This window comes from Aethina tumida, chromosome 5, assembly GCF_024364675.1.
Source record: "Aethina tumida isolate Nest 87 chromosome 5, icAetTumi1.1, whole genome shotgun sequence".
NCBI lineage: Eukaryota > Metazoa > Arthropoda > Insecta > Coleoptera > Nitidulidae > Aethina > Aethina tumida.
This window is the reverse complement of record NC_065439.1, coordinates 3,529,386-3,550,438: the sequence shown is the minus strand read 5'-3', so window position 1 is coordinate 3,550,438 and position 21,053 is coordinate 3,529,386. Positions and strand designations below refer to the sequence as shown.

The 21,053-nt window shown below is 28.2% G+C and overlaps 1 protein-coding gene across 1 annotated transcript in view; it reads left to right on the top strand.

The window, feature by feature from the left end:
- The window catches only part of LOC109604502 (uncharacterized), a 203,173-nt gene that overhangs the window by 106,772 nt on the left and 75,348 nt on the right, over window positions 1-21,053 (top strand). Inside the window, exon 2 of the mRNA XM_049967178.1 lies at window positions 19,069-19,197. Within this exon, the coding sequence (XP_049823135.1) occupies window positions 19,113-19,197 (85 nt within the window). The 5' untranslated portion in view covers window positions 19,069-19,112. The remainder of the gene's footprint in view (window positions 1-19,068; window positions 19,198-21,053) is intronic.

Genomic DNA, 21,053 nt, shown 5'->3' with positions numbered 1-21,053 from the left:
CTCCTGAAATGTATTCCGGCTAGTTAAATGTAGAAGTAATTTTAATTATAAGGTTGATTTTAATTATATTTTATCAGTATTAGCCAAGAAATGTAAAGTAACAGTAGAAAATTCGTATTATTTTCAAACACAACTCCTGAAATGTATTCCTGCTAATTAAATGTTGAAGTAATTTTAATTATAATACTGATTTTAATTATATTTTATCAGTATTAGCCAAGAAATGTAACGTAATAGTAGAAAATTCGTACTACTTTCAAACACAACTCCTGAAATGTATTCCTGCTAATTAAATATTGAAGTAATTTTAATTATAATACTGATTTTAATTATATTTTATCAGTATTAGCCAAGAAATGTAACGTAATAGTAGAAAATTCGTACTACTTTCAAACACAACTCCTGAAATGTATTCCGGCTAATTAAATGTAGAAGTAATTTTAATTATAATACTGATTTTAATTATATTTTATCAATATTAACTAAGAAATGTAAAGTAACAGTAGAAAATTTGTATTATTTTCAAACACAACTCCTGAAATGCATTCCTGCTAATTAAATGTTCAAGTAATTTTAATTACAATACTGATTTTAATTATATTTTATCAGTATTAGCCAAGAAATGTAATGTAGCAGTAGAAAATTCATATTATTTTCAAACACAACTCCTGAAATGTGTTCCAGCTAATTAAATGTTGAAGTAATTTTAATTATAATACTGATTTTAATTATATTTTATCAATATTAACTAAGAAATGTAAAGTAACAGTAGAAAATTCGTATTATTTTCAAACACAACTCCTGAAATGCATTCCTGCTAATTAAATGTTCAAGTAATTTTAATTACAATACTGATTTTAATTATATTTTATCAGTATTAGCCAAGAAATGTAAAGTAACAGTAGAAAATTTGTATTATTTTCAAACACAACTCCTGAAATGTATTCCTGCTAATTAAATGTTGAAGTAATTTTAATTACAATACTGATTTTAATTATATTTTATCAGTATTAGCCAAGAAATGTAAAGTAACAGTAGAAAAATCGTATTATTTTCAAACACAACTCGTGAAATACATTCCTGCTAATTAAATGTTCAAGTAATTTTAATTATAATACTGATTTTAATTATATTTTATCAGTATTAGCCAAGAAATGTAACGTAATAGTAGAAAATTCGTATTACTTTCAAACACAACTCCTGAAATGTATTCCTGCTAATTAAATGTAGAAGTAATTTTAATTAGAAGGCTAATTTTAATTATATTTTATCGGTATTAGATAAGAAATGTTAAGTAACAGTAGAAAATTCGTATTATTTTCAAACACAACTCCTGAAATATATTCCTGCTAATTAAATGTTGAAGTAACTTTAATTATAATACTGATTTTAATTATATTTTATCACTATTAGCCAAGAAATGTAAAGTAACAGTAGAAAATTCGTATTACTTTCAAACACAACTCCTGAAATGTATTCCTGCTAATTAAATGTTAAAGTAACTTTAATTATAATACTGATTTTAATTATATTTTATCAGTATTAGCCCAGAAATGTAAAGTAACAGTAGAAAATTCGTATTTCTTTCAAACACAACTCCTGAAATGTATTCCTGCTAATTAAATGTAGAAGTAATTTTAATTATAAGGCTGATTTTAATTATATTTTATCAGTATTAGCCAAGAAATGTAACGTAATAGTAGAAAATTCGTATTACTTTCAAACACAACTCCTGAAATGTATTCCTGCTAATTAAATGTAGAAGTAATTTTAATTATAAGACTAATTATAATTATATTTTATCGGTATTAGCCAAGAAATGTTAAGTAACAGTAGAAAATTCGTATTATTTTCAAACACAACTCCTGAAATGTATTCCTGCTAATTAAATGTTGAAGTAACTTTAATTATAATACTGATTTTAATTATATTTTATCACTATTAGCCCAGAAATGTAAAGTAACAGTAGAAAATTCGTATTATTTTCAAACACAACTCCTGAAATGTATTCCTGCTAATTAAATATTGAAGTAATTTTAATTATAATACTAATTTTAATTATATTTTATCAGTATTAGCCAAGAAAGAAATGTAAAGTAACAGTAGAAAATTCGTATTATTTTCAAACACAACTCCTGAAATGTATTCCTGCTAATTAAATGTTATCAGAATTAGCCAAATTTGAATGTGGAATTTAACGGTTCTAATTTATTTTTAGGTGTTTTGTTCAAATTTAACCATTCAAATAATTATTTGCTAACTAAATCATCTTGAAAATGTGATCTCAGTTCACTCGAAACTATTAGAATGAATTAATAATATCCTTGAGCAACATTTAAATGGTAATTAGTAAAGTTATTTATGATCAACTTAATAAACAGTAAAGATCTGTTCATCAAGATTTAGTTAACATATTTAATCACCCGAATTTACCCTAATTAAGCAACCTCTGAAGTATTCATCACCTGAAGTTAAGTATTAATTATCGGTATTTATTTTATCTATTTGGAGTTTAAGTTTTGGAGGGCGCACGTTTATTATAGTATAATCTTCGTAGATAAATCAACTAAAACACCTGCTAATTTATATTGTAAGACATCACGTGTACGTGTCATTAAACTTGAAGGCATTAACGTATTAGTCCTGCCATATTTTCCACTTAATCAGCGACTTAATAAAATAATACGTATTAATTAAATCCGTCCGGCTTAAAAGTTTTCGACAAAAGGCTCACATTACTTGAAGCAACTTTCCGGACGTGTATAAAATCGTTTCGCAGCAACAAAAGGCATTTTTGGAATGGTTCCATTAACAGATGGCAACGTTAGAAACTTGCAGGAACTACGCCGCAAACGAAACGTCCATCAGCTATAGTTTACCAAATACCAATGGCGACTATAAAATATATCGAATTAAACTTTAATGCTTTTAACGCTTAACCAAAACCCAGTTAACCGTTCAACAATTGGAAACTAAGTTCCGGCGGGCCGAAGAAATTTGTCGAAACTGACCGGAATAAATTAGGGCCGTTCCTCAACTCGGGAATTTTTCCGGCCCTCCACTTTTGGTTATGTCATTGTCAACGAAGCGATACAAGTTTATCCACCGGAGGGTAATAATTCGTCTGTCGTGCACAGCGGGATTATTATATTTTATCATAGTTCCTGAATTTTCTTAATATGTCAGATACGGAAATGAGGTCATTAATGTAATGCAATGTTCTGTAACATTGGGGTTAGTTTAGTCTGTGGGTCACCTACGGCGGTCCAAACTTGCTTTAATCACAAACTTTAGTTCTGCGTTATTATCTACCTATCGTAATGCATTCCACGTACTGTATGAACAAGATAATGTAGCGGTTTTATTCGTGATTCTGAGCATCTCGAACAATGCATTTAACTTCGTTATAGTACTTATGAATGGCCTCATGGGCAATTTCACCTTTTTTATAACTACCTGAGAGAATTTTCAATAGGATTTAAGCACCACGATAAAAGTTACATAAATATATTGATACATTTCTTAAAGACTTTCTTATCAAACGAAGATTGTTGTGTGGAGCTTTTTTGAGTAAGCTTTAAAGGTTTTCTAATACCATTCTACATTAAATATTGTTTAATTATATTGGAACACTTAAGATAAATCTTTAAAACATCTCTAAAACATATTAGATTTCTTCTCAAAGGTCTGAATTCTGTTAGAGCTCTTTTGAGCAAGTTTTGTAAGCTTTTTTAATAAGATTCTAAATTAAACATTATCTAATTTTGTATTTATGTTGCTTTGTTTGTAGACTTATCATAAAATGTAGCTCTAAACAGGTTTGTTTCATTTATTATTCTAAACTAAACATCTTTAAGACATATTAGTTTTCTTCTCAAAAGCCTGAATCGTGTTAGAGCTTTTTTGAGCAAGTTTTATAAGCTTTAATAATAAAATTCTAAATTAAATATTGTCTAATTTTGTATTTATGTTGCTTCGTTTGTAGACTTATCATAAAATGTATCTCTAAACAGGTTTGTTTCATTTATTATTCTAAACTAAACATCTTTAAAACATATTAGTTTTCTTCTCAAAAGCCTGAATCGTGTTAGAGCTTTTTTGAGCAAGTTTTATAAACTTTTCTAATAAGATTCTGAATTAAATATTGTCTAATTTTGTATTTATGTTGCTTTGTTTGTAGACTTATCATAAAATGTATCTTTAAATAGGTTTGTTTAATTTACTATTCTAAACTAAACTTCTTTAAAACATATTAGTTTTCTTCTCAAAAGCCTGAATCGCGTTAGAGCTTTTTTGAGCAAGTTTTATAAGCTTTAATAATAAAATTCCAAATTAAATATTGTCTAATTTTGTATTTATGTTGCTTTGTTTGTAGACTTATCATAAAATGTATCTCTAAACAGGTTTGTTTCATTTATTATTCTAAACTAAACATCTTTAAAACATATTAGTTTTCTTCTCAAAAGCCTGAATCGTGTTAGAGCTTTTTTGAGCAAGTTTTATAAGCTTTAATAATAAAATTCTAAATTAAATATTGTCTAATTTTGTATTTATGTTGCTTCGTTTGTAGACTTATCATAAAATGTATCTCTAAACAGGTTTGTTTCATTTATTATTCTAAACTAAACATCTTTAAAACATATTAGTTTTCTTCTCAAAAGCCTGAATCGTGTTAGAGCTTTTTTGAGCAAGTTTTATAAATTTTTCTAATAAGATTCTGAATTAAATATTGTCTAATTTTGTATTTATGTTGCTTTGTTTGTAGACTTATCATAAAATGTATCCCTAAAGAGGTTTGTTTCATTTATTATTCTAAACTAAACATCTTTAAAACATATTAGTTTTCTTCTCAAAAGCCTGAATCGTGTTAGAGCTTTTTTGAGCAAGTTTTATAAATTTTTCTAATAAGATTCTGAATTAAATATTGTCTAATTTTGTATTTATGTTGCTTTGTTTGTAGACTTATCATAAAATGTATCTCTAAAGAGGTTTGTTTCATTTATTATTCTAAACTAAACATCTTTAAAACATATTAGTTTTCTTCTCAAAAGCCTGAATCGTGTTAGAGCTTTTTTGAGCAAGTTTCATAAACTTTTCTAATAAAATTCTGAATTAAATATTGTCTAATTTTGTATTTATGTTGCTTTGTTTGTAGACTTATCATAAAATGTATCTCTAAACAGGTTTGTTTCATTTATTATTCTAAACTAAACATCTTTAAAACATATTAGTTTTCTTCTCAAAAGACTGAATCGTGTTAGAGCTTTTTTGAGCAAGATTTATAAGCTTTAATAATAAAATTCTAAATTAAATATTGTCTAATTTTGTATTTATGTTGCTTTGTTTGTAGACTTACCATAAAATGTATCTCTAAACAGGTTTGTTTCATTTATTATTCTAAACTAAACATCTTTAAGACATATTAGTTTTCTTCTCAAAAGCCTTAATCGTGTTAGAGCTTTTTTGAGCAAGTTTTATAAGCTTTAATAATAAAATTCCAAATTAAATATTGTCTAATTTTGTATTTATGTTGCTTTGTTTGTAGACTTATCATAAAATGTATCTCTAAACAGGTTTGTTTCATTTATTATTCTAAACTAAACATCTTTAAAACATATTAGTTTTCTTCTCAAAAGACTGAATCGTGTTAGAGCTTTTTTGAGCAAGTTTTATAAGCTTTAATAATAAAATTCTAAATTAAATATTGTCTAATTTTGTATTTATGTTGCTTCGTTTGTAGACTTATCATAAAATGTATCTCTAAACAGGTTTGTTTCATTTATTCTTCTAAACTAAACATCTTTAAAACATATTAGTTTTCTTCTCAAAAGCCTGAATCGTGTTATAGCTTTTTTGAGCAAGTTTTATAAGCTTTAATAATAAAATTCTAAATTAAATATTGTCTAATTTTGTATTTATGTTGCTTTGTTTGTAGACTTATCATAAACTGTATCTCTAAACAGGTTTGTTTCATTTATTATTCTAAACTAAACATCTTTAAAACATATTAGTTTTCTTCTCAAAAGACTGAATCGTGTTGGAGCTTTTTTGAGCAAGTTTTATAAGCTTTAATAATAAAATTCTAAATTAAATATTGTCTAATTTTGTATTTATGTTGGTTTGTTTGTAGACTTATCATAAAATGTATCTCTAAACAGGTTTGTTTCATTTATTATTCTAAACTAAACATCTTTAAAACATATTAGTTTTCTTCTCAAAAGACTGAATCGTGTTAGAGCTTTTTTGAGCAAGTTTTATAAACTTTTATAATAAGATTCTGAATTAAATATTGTCTAATTTTGTATTTATGTTGCTTTGTTTGTAGACTTATCATAAAATGTATCTCTAAACAGGTTTGTTTCATTTATTATTCTAAACTAAACATCTTTAAGACATATTAGTTTTCTTCTCAAAAGCCTGAATCGTGTTAGAGCTTTTTTGAGCAAGTTTTATAAGCTTTAATAATAAAATTCTAAATTAAATATTGTCTAATTTTGTATTTATGTTGCTTCGTTTGTAGACTTATCATAAAATGTATCTCTAAATAGGTTTGTTTCATTTATTATTCTAAACTAAACATCTTTAAAACATATTAGTTTTCTTCTCAAAAGCCTGAATCGTGTTAGAGCTTTTTTGAGCAAGTTTTATAAATTTTTCTAATAAGATTCTGAATTAAATATTGTCTAATTTTGTATTTATGTTGCTTTGTTTGTAGACTTATCATAAAATGTATCTCTAAAGAGGTTTGTTTCATTTATTATTCTAAACTAAACATCTTTAAAACATATTAGTTTTCTTCTCAAAAGCCTGAATCGTGTTAGAGCTTTTTTGAGCAAGTTTTATAAGCTTTAATAATAAAATTCTAAATTAAATATTGTCTAATTTTGTATTTATGTTGCTTCGTTTGTAGACTTATCATAAAATGTATCTCTAAACAGGTTTGTTTCATTTATTATTCTAAACTAAACATCTTTAAAACATATTAGTTTTCTTCTCAAAAGACTGAATCGTGTTAGAGCTTTTTTGAGCAAATTTTATAAGCTTTTCTAATAAGATTTTAAATTAAATATTGTCTAATTATTTTATTATTATGTATTTAGTTGTTATTCTATAATACAAATATTCAAAGCTTATTAATATTCTAAACTAAATCGTGTTGGAGCTTTTTTAAGCAATGAAACAAAGTTTTTCTAATTCTAATTCTAATTTTGTTTGAAGACTTACCATACAACTCTTCTGATGAAGCTTTCGTCTAAAATTCGTTAACTTCTCTAATTGGATCTGAAATAAAAGATTTTCCAATTACTTTTTTGTTTTGTTCAAAATATAATTTTTTTAGATTGATATTATATAATCTAAGAAGTTTCCATTATTTTCTTTAAATACATTTCTCCAAACTATCAGAGAGCTTTCCTGTCAAAGCTTCTAACGAAGCAATATTCATTAGTCACAACAGCAGTGATAAAATCACTAAAAATTGCACGAGACATTTCTCAAGTACTCCCTTATCAAATTTAAGAAACTCGGTGTGAAATCGACACGATCTGACATATTAAGAAATAAAATAAGAGCAGCAAAATCGGCACGATTTACGGCTTCCTATTTTGTCTAGATTTTACGATATTTTTACGTTTCCGTGGCGCATTTAAATAGATGCTGAGTCTGCGACACACACCACTCACAAAATATATGTATTGCACGAATTATTTCGCTGAGGGAGACAGGTGAAAACCATCAGGGTTTACGTCACCTTTTATTGCTGATTACTGTTTGTCAATTGCGTGGCTGAAAAACTCCGGGACGTGTTTATTAATTCGGGGAAGTTTCCAGGCTCACAACGAAATATGCCTTACGAATTTCAATTTATTGTGGTTTACTTTATGTTAACTTTCCGCTGAAGTTACGGAGGTATCGTAAATTGAGTGGTCCCCTGGGAGCTGTATATTAATTTGACTTCATTAAAAAACTTCTGTTAATTACACTTTTAATTAAATTCTCTCTATAACTGCGTGCAGGTTAATTAATCCAGGTTGTTTGTTGGAAAATTTTGGAGTTAATCGATGGGGTTGATCAATATTAGTTTGGCATCCATACCGTGCACAGATTTGCCAAACACCACATTGTTAATATTGAAACAGATCTTTCGATGAACATAAATTACCCTCAAAACACCTCAATATTAATATTATTACTGATAAATGGACAAATTTTGATCAAAATAAGCCGGATAACCGACTAAAGCCACTTTATTAAAACACCAATTAATTCCCGAGATAAAAATCAAATTTAATTAGATTTAGCCGAAATTCATGTTAGTGTTTACAACTCAGGAAATTAAATCCGGGCTCCGCCCACCGCCAAACAGAAATCTGTTTCTTTGAGGCAAACAACGACGTTAAACGATAACGAGGATTGTTGAGTAAAAACGTTTGCGTTATAAAGTAACATTAACAATGTCTTATCATCGATTCGGCGACATTTTTTGCAATTATCAACATGAAATCCTAATAATGTGTTTTATTACATTATGGAAATTGGCGTCGTTAAAATTTAATGTCTTAATAAGCACCTCAAAAACAAAAAAAAACCTAAAGTTAATTAAGTATTTACGTTGTCGAATTAATTAAACACCTTTGTAGCCGGGCACGGATTTAATAATTAATCGCATTACCGATATTCATTAGATTCAATGCAGTTTGTATTAAGTGTGTTAGGTAATGGATACGTATTGATGTGAAATTTCAGCAGAATTCGCTGCAAAGGCACTAACTACAGTCGATTAGAACTTGATATGGCACAATCTACCTCTTTAGCATACTGCATGTGCTTACTAATGGGATTGCAGGTCAGCCCTGAATTTTTATTAGTTTAAATCACTAGATTGAAAATTCCAATTGACAATTAAATATGTTTCTGGTCTTTTGCATTTTTATGTGTTACCAATATGAGCTCAATTTATTAGAGTGCTTTTGTCTACAACACTACAATTTTTAAATGTCACATTAAATTAATGTTTTAGATAATATTTCTAAAGCCATTTCATTAATGAGTGTGTTAAATTATATTATATACTTTTCTTCTGAATACTCATTTGAGTTTTCTTCTAAAAAAACTTAATTTTCAGCAAGATTTGTCAGTTAATCAAATCAAATTTACAAGTATAGAAATTTAAAGTTCATTAAGAATTTTTGGACAAGATTCATGAGTTTTTGTAATCAAATTCACAAGTAAAAATTGGTGAATTTTATTCTTTTATAATTATTTTGGTGAAATATTTATCTTTACACTCACTTACTTAAATAAAACTCTTTAAAATAATTGAATTGTCTTCTACAGAAACTGAAACTTTATTAAGAATTTTTGGGCAAGATTCATGAGTTTTTCTAATCAAATTCACAAGTAAAAATTGGTGAATTTTATTCTTTTATAATTATTGTGTTGAAATATTTATCTTTACAGTCACTTACTTCAATAAAACTCTTTAAAATAATTGAATTATCTTCTACAGAAACTGAAAGTTCATTAAGAACTTTTAGGCAAGATTCACGAGTTTTTATAATTAAATTCACAAGTAAAAATTGGTGAATTTTATTCTTTTATAATTGTGTTGTTGAAATATTTATCTTTATAGTCACTTTCTTTAATAAAACTCTTTAAAATAGTTGAATTATCTTCTTAGAAAACTGAAAATTCATTAAGAATTTTTGGGCAAAGTTCATGATTTTTTCTAATCAAATTCACAAATAAAAATTGGTGAATTTTATTCTTTTATAATTATTTTATTGAAATATTAATCTTCACAATCACTTACTTCAATAAAACTCTTTAAAATAATGGAATTATCTTCTACAGAAACTGAAAGTTCATTAAGAATTTTTGGCCAAGATTTATGAGTTTTTCTAATCAAATTCTCAAGTAAAAATTGGTGAATTATATTCTTTTATAATTATTTTGTTGAAATATTTATCTTTAGAGTCAATTACTTAAATAAAACTCTTTAAAATAATTGAATTATCTTCTACAGAAACTGGAAGTTCATTAAGAATTTTTGAACAAGTTTCATAAGTTTTTCTAATCAAATTCACAAGTAAAAATTAGCGAATTTTACTCTTTTATAATTATTTTGTTGAAATATTTACCTTTACAGTCACTTACTTAAATAAAACTCCTTAAAATAATTGAATTATCTTCTACAGAAACTGAAAGTCCATTAAGAATTTTTAGACAAGATTCATGAGTTTTTCTAATAAAATTCACATGTAAAAGTTGGTGAATTTTATTGTTTTATAATTATTTTGTTGAAATGTTTATCTTTACAGTCACTTACTTAAATAAAATTCTTTAAAATTCTTAAATTATCTCCTACAGAAACTGAAACTTTATTAAGAATTTTTAGGCAAGATTCTTGAGTTTTTCTAATCAAATTCACAAGTAAAAATTGGTGAATTTTATTCTTTTATAATTATTTTGTTGAAATATTTATCTTTACAGTCACTTACTTAAATAAAACTTTTTAAAATAATTGAATTATCTTCTACAGAAACTGAAAGTTCATTAAGAATTTTTGGGCAAGATTCATGAGTTTTTCTAATCAAATTCACAAGTAAAAATTGGTGAATTTTATTCTATTATAATTATTTTGTTGAAATATTTATCTTTACAGTCACTTACTTAAATAAAACTCTCTAAAATAATTGAATTATCCTCTACAGAAACTGAAAGTTCATTAAGAATTTTGGCCAAGATTTATGAGTTTTTCTAATCAAATTCACAAGTAAAAATTGGTGAATTTTATTGTTTTATAATTATTTTGTTGAAATATTTATCTCTACAGTCACTTACTTAAATAAAACTCTTTAAAATTCTTAAATTATCTCCTACAGAAACTGAAACTTTATTAAGAATTTTTAGGCAAGATTCTTGAGTTTTTCTAATCAAATTCACAAGTAAAAATTGGTGAATTTTATTCTTTTATAATTATTTTGTTGAAATATTTATCTTTACACTCACTTACTTAAATAAAACTCTTTAAAATAATTGAATTATCTTCTACAGAAACTGAAACTTCATTAAGAATTTTTGGGCAAGATTCATGAGTTTTTCTAATCAAATTCACAAGTAAAAATTGGTGAATTTTATTCTTTTATAATTATTTTGTTGAAATATTTACCTTTACAGTCACTTACTTAAATAAAACTCCTTAAAAAAATTGAATTATCTTCTACAGAAACTGAAAGTCCATTAAGAATTTTCAGACAAGATTCATGAGTTTTTCTAATAAAATTCACATGTAAAAATTGGTGAATTTTATTGTTTTATAATTATTTTGTTGAAATATTTATCTTTACAGTCACTTACTTAAATAAAACTCTTTAAAATTCTTGAATTATCTCCTACAGAAACTGAAACTTTATTAAGAATTTTTGGGCAAGATTCATGAGTTTTTCTAATCAAATTCACAAATAAAAATTGGTGAATTTTATTCTTTTTTAATTATTTTGTTGAAATATTTATCTTTACAGTCACTTACTTAAATAAAACTCTTTAAAATAATTGAATTATCTTCTACAGAAACTGGAAGTTCATTAAGAATTTTTGAACAAGTTTCATAAGTTTTTCTAATCAAATTCACAAGTAATTAATACTTATAGAATTATTTTATTAAAATAGTTATCTTTTATTTCTTATATTTATATAAAACTCTAAAAAATACTTCAATTATGTTGTAGAAAACCGAATTGTGTATGTGGAAATTGATTTTTTTCTATTTCACCAATAACTGTTATTAATTTTGGACTCAGCGAACCATTTTTTGAAAAATCTTAACACGTAAACGCATAATTTTTCAATTTCGCCCGATCCCGCAGAGAGATTACAGTAATAAATGCATCAGCATCCATTTTGCGTTCGAAAAATTCAAATTCGAAGCGGAGTTTACATAAAAATAAGCCGGCACATAAAAATTTACGTTTTCTTTTCACAGTTATAGTCGAAATTTATAATTCAATAAAAATAAATTCCGCGGATTCCGGGGCCCGCCAATTGATTTAAACTGCAAATTACCCGGACTGTTCCATTATCGTATCCGGCAACAAGGTAACCTGTGGGGAATGCGGGCCCCCCTTCTTTTATATGCACACGACAGTATTCAAAGTTCTCGAACCTCGGGGCCAAACATGGAATTCCACTCCGGTATCTTCCGGATTTGACCCGGAGTGCGTTCCGTATCCGATGGATGGGCGCCCCTTTATATATTATGTTACGCTCGCCGTTGGTTACTTTATTTCGACAATGCCCAAAACCCGAATTCGTCTGCTTAAATCACGTCTCAAGTTAATAAAAATAATCAGCTGAAGAAGCGGTGCGAAAAAGTGGCGAAATTAATTGTCGGGTTAAGTTTAAAATGGGGAAATTTGTAAAAGGAACGACTTAATTCCATAATAGAAATTCAACGGAGCACAAAATGTGTTTATTTTTATCACGAATTCTGGGTGTCTGGCCATCTTTTGCGAAATCTTGATTGCCTAAATTACTCCGGTTGGTATTTAATTTTATGAAAACCATGTCCGCATATTAATCCCTGATTTTCCACCTTACTAATGTTTTTTAATAATGTACGGCACAAATCTAATTTGCCACGTTAACAATAAATCTTCGTACAGATTTAATAAATCAACGTGTATCTCACATAAATCGTTAAAATTGAGATAAATAATTTCACTGATGAAAGTTTTAAACGCCAACCAGAAATATTTATTAGAGGTTTTTATTTTTTCAACCCAAAACCGTACTGAAAACGAATGACCTATCGACAAATTTTATTCAATTTTTATTTCACAGTGCATTCGTGATTTTTTTATTTAAAATTTAAACAACTCCATCATTCAGTAGTTTACAATGAACCCACAATTAAATCCTATTAAATATTAAAAAATGACAAAACGTTTTTAAAGCTCTACAACCATTAATTGGGACTAAAAATTTTTTACATCCTTTCAAACTCTAGTAAATCAATTGTACAACAAAATTATTTTTATTTTTACATTGTTACCTTTTGTCTCACTTATCAGGCTCAGTATTTTACTGAGCTTTTATTTAGACAAAAGTCAGATTTTTAGAGGTTGAATCTCAACCTAAAAATTACCCAGAAACAGTTGTCCTATTTTATCTACAAACAATTTACAAACCATATTCAAGAAAGAGTTTTCATGAAAGTTCTTGTAACTTACAGTACACGCCTGAATGAATCATAGAACTTCATCATCCATGAAAATTGAAAATGAGCTCTAATTAAACACATAACCAAATCAGACTACATAAAGAATAGAAGCATTTTTAACAAGCTTCATCCCCAAAATCCTCTTTGATGAGACGTTGTTAATGATGGCAATAAGACCATTATGAAATATTCAATATAAATCTCCAAGAAGACCGTCAAAGAAAAGTATCTTTTGTGCTGATAACTCGTAATTGAAATATATATCTGAGTCCATAAATCAAATTTAAATTTCAACGTCGTTAAGATGCGGCTTCTCAAGTTATATCGATTGGAGTTTGAGGTGTGGATTATTAAATAAACCGCCCGGTGGAATTCACCTAGAATGCAGCTCTTGGCGGAATAAAATTCATATTGTTCAAAAAAGAAGGAAAGAGAGGCTCCATAATTGTGCCTAATTCGGAGACTCGGGATGTAATTTATAGACAATAAATCCGAGATATGAACAAGAACACACATCCATTCGAAATGTATTAAATTTTATGGGGCAGTAAAAATTATCTTCCGCAAGGAATTAATTTTTAAGTAGCGACTCGCTTCGTATATTTCATTGATAATAAAAATATTATTGACTACAAATGCTTGAAAAACTACACACTCAGTTTTAATTTATGTTTTTAACTTTTGTAATAAATACATTGGAATTGACTGACGTGGTTTTATTGCGCCGTTGATCAATTTATCACTTTTTACTTAAATTATTTTGTTTGTTACTTCTTCGGTTAATATATACTAATTTCAGTTTTAAATCCTTGTAAAACCAATATAATTTCGACCCTTTTTGTTCGTTAAACGACTGGTCGTATCAATCATGTCTTTTACAATACTTTCAAATTACCGGTTGTCAAAAGAACAAAATCATTAATCACCGTCTCGGCTTCGAAATTATTACTGATAAGTTGGAAGCCAATATTTCACATTTAATTGAAAGATCATTTTCAGAAAAAGGTTATTAGGCTACATAATATTCGACTACTGTATTAATAATTGGTTTATTAAAGACTAAGTTTCAAAATTCAGCTGCAGCAAATTATATTTTCTTCAGGGAAACTTTTTAATATGTTCTAAAAAATATAATATTATTCAAAACTGAAGGAAGAAACGAAAAAAAATCTTTAAAAAAGGTCTTAGTAATTCTGTCTTGCATTATATTTTAATCTAAAAAGTGAAATTAGAAAATTATTAGCAATAGAAAATAGAAAAAATGTTGTTTTATGAACAATTAATTGGCGCCCAACGTACATGTTGGGCGCCAAAGTATGGGTAAAGTGGCGCCCAACGAAATACTTTTTTTCATTATTTGAAGAACATACTATGAAAGTACTAGTAACAGAAACAACCTATTTAACAATTCTTCAAAGAAACCTCAAGAACTTTTTAAGATGTTCTAAAAAATATAATATTACTCAAAACTAAAGTAAGAAACATAATAAAATCTTTAAAGAAGGTGTTTGTGAATCTGCCTTGAATTATATTTTGACATAAAAAGTATAATTTAACTGAAATTAGAAAATTAGTAGTAATATAAAATAGAAAAAATGTTGTTTTAGAAAAAGTATTTGGCGCCCAACGTACAAGTTGGGCGCCAAAATATGGGTAAAGTGGCGCCCAACGAAATAATTCTTTTGATTATATTAGAAATATTAGAAAAATACTAATAATTCAAATAGGAAAAAACTATTTAGCAATCGTTGAATCAATTGTTATACTATTTATTTAACTGTTAAAATTTTTTTGGAGATTTCTGCTTAAAAACAAATATATACAAAAATTGAATTAATCTAACACCTTTTAGAATTGAACATAAAACACTTTTGTCGAGTAGGTATCAGACAATTATTAATTTATCTCTTTTGAAAGTGATTGAAGACTAATCAAAACGATCTTAAATTCATTAATGGCTCTTGAACATAGAGAGCCTTTAATTAAATTGAACAAAACATAAAAGCCCCATAAAGTGAAGTCCATAGAAGCACAATATTGAACAATTGAATGCGGCACACCGAAACAATTTCGCCGTTAATAAATCTAGAACTGGAACATTATCAATGCACAAAAGTACATCGGTTTTCTGAAACATAATGGTTCGCAACAATTTGAGTCCATACGTTATCCAAATTGCCATATATTATTCATATGGATCGACGTATCTGCATAACGATCGAGAGAGCAAAGCCAGCGCGAGACTTATTCTCTATCTATATGTGTTCTGGATCGGCATTACGTTCGTTCGATAATGCATGCGCTTTTGTAATTTGAAAGGTTCGTGAAGTGTGTCCGGCATTACTGCGGGCCCTCACCGTTTTAAACCGCATCTGTGGGCCGATATGGTAATTTTTCAATTAGACGTTATTCCCAACGTACATCGCATTGTCTATCAGCCGTGGGGCCGTGGAGCCGTGCAGAGGAGCTTGATTTTTATATTGATTCCATCAGCGTTGGAGCGTTCGAACGCTCATTACTTTTGGTTTTGTGGTCGCGGCAGCTAAACTAATTCAACTTTTGTTGTTTAACGTTCCAATGGATTTGCATGCCTTGCCACGAATTGATTTCTGTTTATCGATAAAATTCAATGCGGTTCAATGTTTTAAATAAACTGAAAACAATTTTCTTTCTTTTACACCTTGTCTAGTTTTTCTTCATTATTAGGATTTCCTTGCTACATCTACTGTTCCTATTTTAGCAATATTTTTAAACATATTCAGTCTTTCAGGTGTTTGGAAAAAATTGTGTTTAAACGAGAATTTTTGGAAGAAAACTGAGGAAAATTGAGGACCTTTTCCAAATAAGACTAGTTTAGTAAAACAATAAATATATAAAACTTGACATTAAAAGCTTAACAATTAAAGAAAATCCTGATGATGTGAATTCCAGGTTGAAACTGAAAAAAAATTCTTAAAGAAGTTCACCAAAGAAATTTCTGTAGCTGAAGAAATTTGAAACTTTTTTAAATGTGAACTGACATCCACAAATAATTAAAAAAATATTTCGTTGGGCGCCACTTTACCCATACTTTGGCGCCCAACTTGTACGTTGGGCGCCAAATACTTTTTCTAAAACAACATTTTTTCTATTTTATATTACTACTAATTTTCTAATTTCAGTTAAATTACACTTTTTATATTAAAATATAATTCAAGACACGTTTTTTAAAGATTTTTTATGTTTCTCTCTTCAGTTTTGAATAATATTATATATTTTGGAACATCTTACTTCTTTCTGTAGTTTTGAATACCTTAAGATATTTAAAGCATTTTTGAAATGTAGAAATTGAAAATATGACAAACTTTAAAACAATATATTTTATTAAAATTTTGATTCACCTCTAACAACTTTAAATGGAGCTGAAATGAAAAATATTCCGTCATATATTGTAGATATTTTACATCCAATTTTAAAAAACTTTTAAAGTTTTTGTGGTTTCATAAATTTTTAATTTAAAACTCGTATCGAAACGGATTTTGAAATTGGACATAAAACACCTTGGTGGATAATCACATCGTAATATCCGTTCATTATTGCCTCACATCATAACCATTAACTATCCATTATATCCACAAAACTCGTGCCCATATAAATTTGATGAATCTTTTAGTGACCTTACAGGTCAAATCTATTTTAAACTGAAGAAAAATTCTTAAAGAAGTTCACCAAAGAAATTTCTGTAGCTGAAGAAATTTTAAACTTTTTTAAATGTGAACTGACATCCACAAATAATTAAAAAAATATTTCGTTGGGCGCCACTTTACCCATACTTTGGCGCCCAACTTGTACGTTGGGCGCCAAATACTTTTTCTAAAACAACATTTTTTCTATTTTATATTACTACTAATTTTCTAATTTCAGTTAAATTATACTTTTTATATTAAAATATAATTCAAGACACGTTTTCTAAAGATTTTTTATGTTTCTCTCTTCAGTTTTGAATAATATTATATATTTTGGAACATCTTACTTCTTTCTGTAGTTTTGAATACCTTAAGATATTTAAAGCATTTTTGAAATGTAGAAATTGAAAATATGACAAACTTTAAAACAATATATTTTATTAAAATTTTGATTCACCTCTAACAACTTTAAATGGAGCTGAAATGAAAAATATTCCGTCATATATTGAAGATATTTTACATACAATATTAAAAACTTTTAAAGTTTTTGTGGTTTAATAAATTTTTAATTTAAAACTCGTATCGAAACGGATTTTGAAATTGGACATAAAACACCTTGGTGGATAATCACATCGTAATATCCGTTCATTATTGCCTCACATCATAACCATTAACTATCCATTATATCCACAAAACTCGTGCCCATATAAATTTGATGAATCTTTTAGTGACCTTACAGGTCAAATCTATTTCAAACTGAAGAAAAATTCTTAAAGAAGTTCACCAAAGAAATTTCTGTAGCTGAAGAAATTTTAAACTTTTTTAAATGTGAACTGACATCCACAAATAATTAAAAAAATATTTCGTTGGGCGTCACTTTACCCATACTTTGGCGCCCAACTTGTACGTTGGGCGCCAAATACTTTTTCTAAAACAACATTTTATCTATTTTATATTACTACTAATTTTCTAATTTCAGTTAAATTACACTTTTTATATTAAAATATAATTCAAGACACGTTTTTTAAAGATTTTTTATGTTTCTCTCTTCAGTTTTGAATAATATTATATATTTTGGAACATCTTTCTTCTTTCTGTAGTTTTGAATACCTTAAGATATTTAAAGCATTTTTGAAATGTAGAAATTGAAAATATGACAAACTTTAAAACAATATATTTTATTAAAATTTTGATTCACCTCTAACAACTTTAAATGGAGCTGAAATGAAAAATATTCCGTCATATATTGTAGATATTTTACATCCAATTTTAAAAAACTTTTAAAGTTTTTGTGGTTTAATAAATTTTTAATTTAAAACTCGTATCGAAACGGATTTTGAAATTGGACATAAAACACCTTGGTGGATAATCACATCGTAATATCCGTTCATTATTGCCTCACATCATAACCATTAACTATCCATTATATCCACAAAACTCGTGCCCATATAAATTTGATGAATCTTTTAGTGACCTTACAGGTCAAATCTATTTCACTACGAACATTTACACATGCTGTGCATAATTTTATTGCCGCGATGACCACAACATCATCATTCATCATTCACCCAACGATTATCTACCATATGTACATTCAATCACTCAAACTGACACCGTATTATTCTTATCACATTACGTTTGTAATACCCAAAGGTCAATCTAACAAATGTACTGTGTAATGTACATGTGGGAGAAGCAGTAACTATTGAAAGGGATGCAGACAATGGATCCTCCTTAAGTCATTAATTCCTCTAAAACAATATTGATTATTCAGCCAGAATACGAACACCACGTCGTTAGTACGGACTAAGACTGCAATAGTAACTGTCACACTAAATAACCCAAACACTATTGTCAATATAAATAGGATTTATTATATCTGTTTGGACGCTCTCGTGAATGTTAATAAGTCCGGTTCCGTTCCAATTTTAAATCCTGACATATCTTAGTTCATTTGACTGAGATAAAAGATAGTAAACAAGTTATCCATCAAACCAAAAACTCTTAAAACTCCCTCATAAAACCACCACCGTCAAACGAGGCCAACTTGCAAACTAAACTGATATGTAGGTTAAACTCTGCGACGTAATTTAACTAAAAAACATCCCCCCGGAAGGAAAGTAACCGGGAAAGTTTCGCCGCGACGTGTCCAGCGCCATTAAAACATGTTTTTGTTTGTTCCAGTAACCGAAGTGCTACAATGTAACGGGCAGCAATAAAGTTTCGCCATGGATGTCCGATGGTCCATCTTTATACGCTACGCTTTCATCCTCTTCGGCTCGCTGCACCTCACCGCAACGTTCAAGCAACAAGGTAAAAAATCCGGACGTGTAATTACGTAATTATCGAAATAAAATGGGGGGGCTTTTTAATTTTGGGCTCTGAAATCACATCCGTAATAAATGGTAATTATATTCAACACATCAGTGAGAGACGTCTCATAAATTTTCCGACAAATTAGTCTTCTTTAAGAATGATGGATTACTTAATTAACGTTATTCCAAATGTCTTAAACTTATAATTATTATCACCTTATGGAAGTTAGGATAATTTTCTTTTGTTCTCACTTAGTTTAGTCAGATCTTTTATATCAACAACCAACTTATTAACTATTTACTATTTAAAGAACTAATTTAGTAATTGAGCTTTCTTGAAAGACTGAATTTTTAGGAAGACGTTTTGAACAAAATTGTTTAAAATGTCTTTCTACATAACTAGTCACATTTGAAGAACTTTCGTTGAATGTCTTTCAGGCAGGATTTCATCACTTTTTGTTTTAAATTTTAAATTGTAAATAGAACTGTATATTTTATTGAAGTTAAGACAAATTTGTTTTATAAATAAAATCAGAAATCTGACAATTTGAGAGAGATTAATTGCTTAATTATTATTGTAAAAACAAAATTAAGGCCTTAAGTATAAATAATAAAATAAGCGACCCTTTTCATTTTGGGCCTGAAATCACATCCATAATAAATGGTAATTATATTCAACACATCAGTAAAAGACGTCTCATAAATTTCCCAACAAATTAGTCGTATTTAGAAGTGATGGATACGTAATTAAGTTAATTGTGAATGCTTTAAAAGCGTAAAGTGCGAAGAATAATGGTAACATGGGCTGTTTAAACTTCGGTAGACGACACATGATTTAGTACGCCTTAAGGGGGGGGGGGGGGGAGTCTAAAGGTAATTTTAAAATTAATTAAGTAGTTTTATTACTTTTGGGTGGAACGAAATGCGTATGTATTAGGTATAATTGAAACAGTTCACACAATTTTGTGTTGTGTACACGTCTCGTGCACGTTGCAAAGAGATTGAACACAAACTGTACCTTTTCACTTTACAATTTACATAGTAAAATTTGAGCTGTTACTTTTCCCGTTCTGCGCCTATCGATTTACACATAAAACTGTGCTAAACTCGTAAAGTTTATTGCAATTTCGTTAGCAAAAAATAAAACCCGGTGCACAGGTAAATGTACCATGTGTTTGTGCCAGAAACTTCATTAAGTGATATTTAAACGCTCATATAAATGTAGTTTTCACTCCCCGAAGTTCGTTAGTGCCGATATATTTTATAAGAAATTCGGGCCTGGGTGGCAAACTTTTAACCGCACGTCTCATTCTAATCAATCTACATGCAAAAGGAAACAAACAAATTCGAAGTAGCAACTTTAACTATTAATCGTGGGTGGGTAGGGGGTGTACGTGGAGGTGGATGGGAAGTTTTATCAAAATGTTCGGGAAAGAATTTGGATTTATCGCGGCTGGAAACGTGTCCAAATTACCCCGTACTTGTTTTAAACCCTTCCTTTATGGAGGTAGCCGGGCTAAATTTACCGTTTTAATGTAAATTGTTGCAGATAATGCATTGTTCCTTGAGTACGTGCCTTAGATTCGATAAATTTGCCAGTATGCTACCGACTTTATATGAATTTACTTACTGAACTTATCGATCGACTGTAAAACTGGGACTAACGGCGTTCATTTTATTGTGTCCCAATAAAAACTTCCTTGGTTTTACACTATGCAGGTAACGTCTTCCGTTGCACCAATGTTTTCTTTATTTTCTTTTTTCTACTCTTGTTACGTGAAATACATTTGCGACAAAATATTTTCTAAATAAAACATACGTCGTAATGTTTTCAAAGATCTGATCAGTACCCAA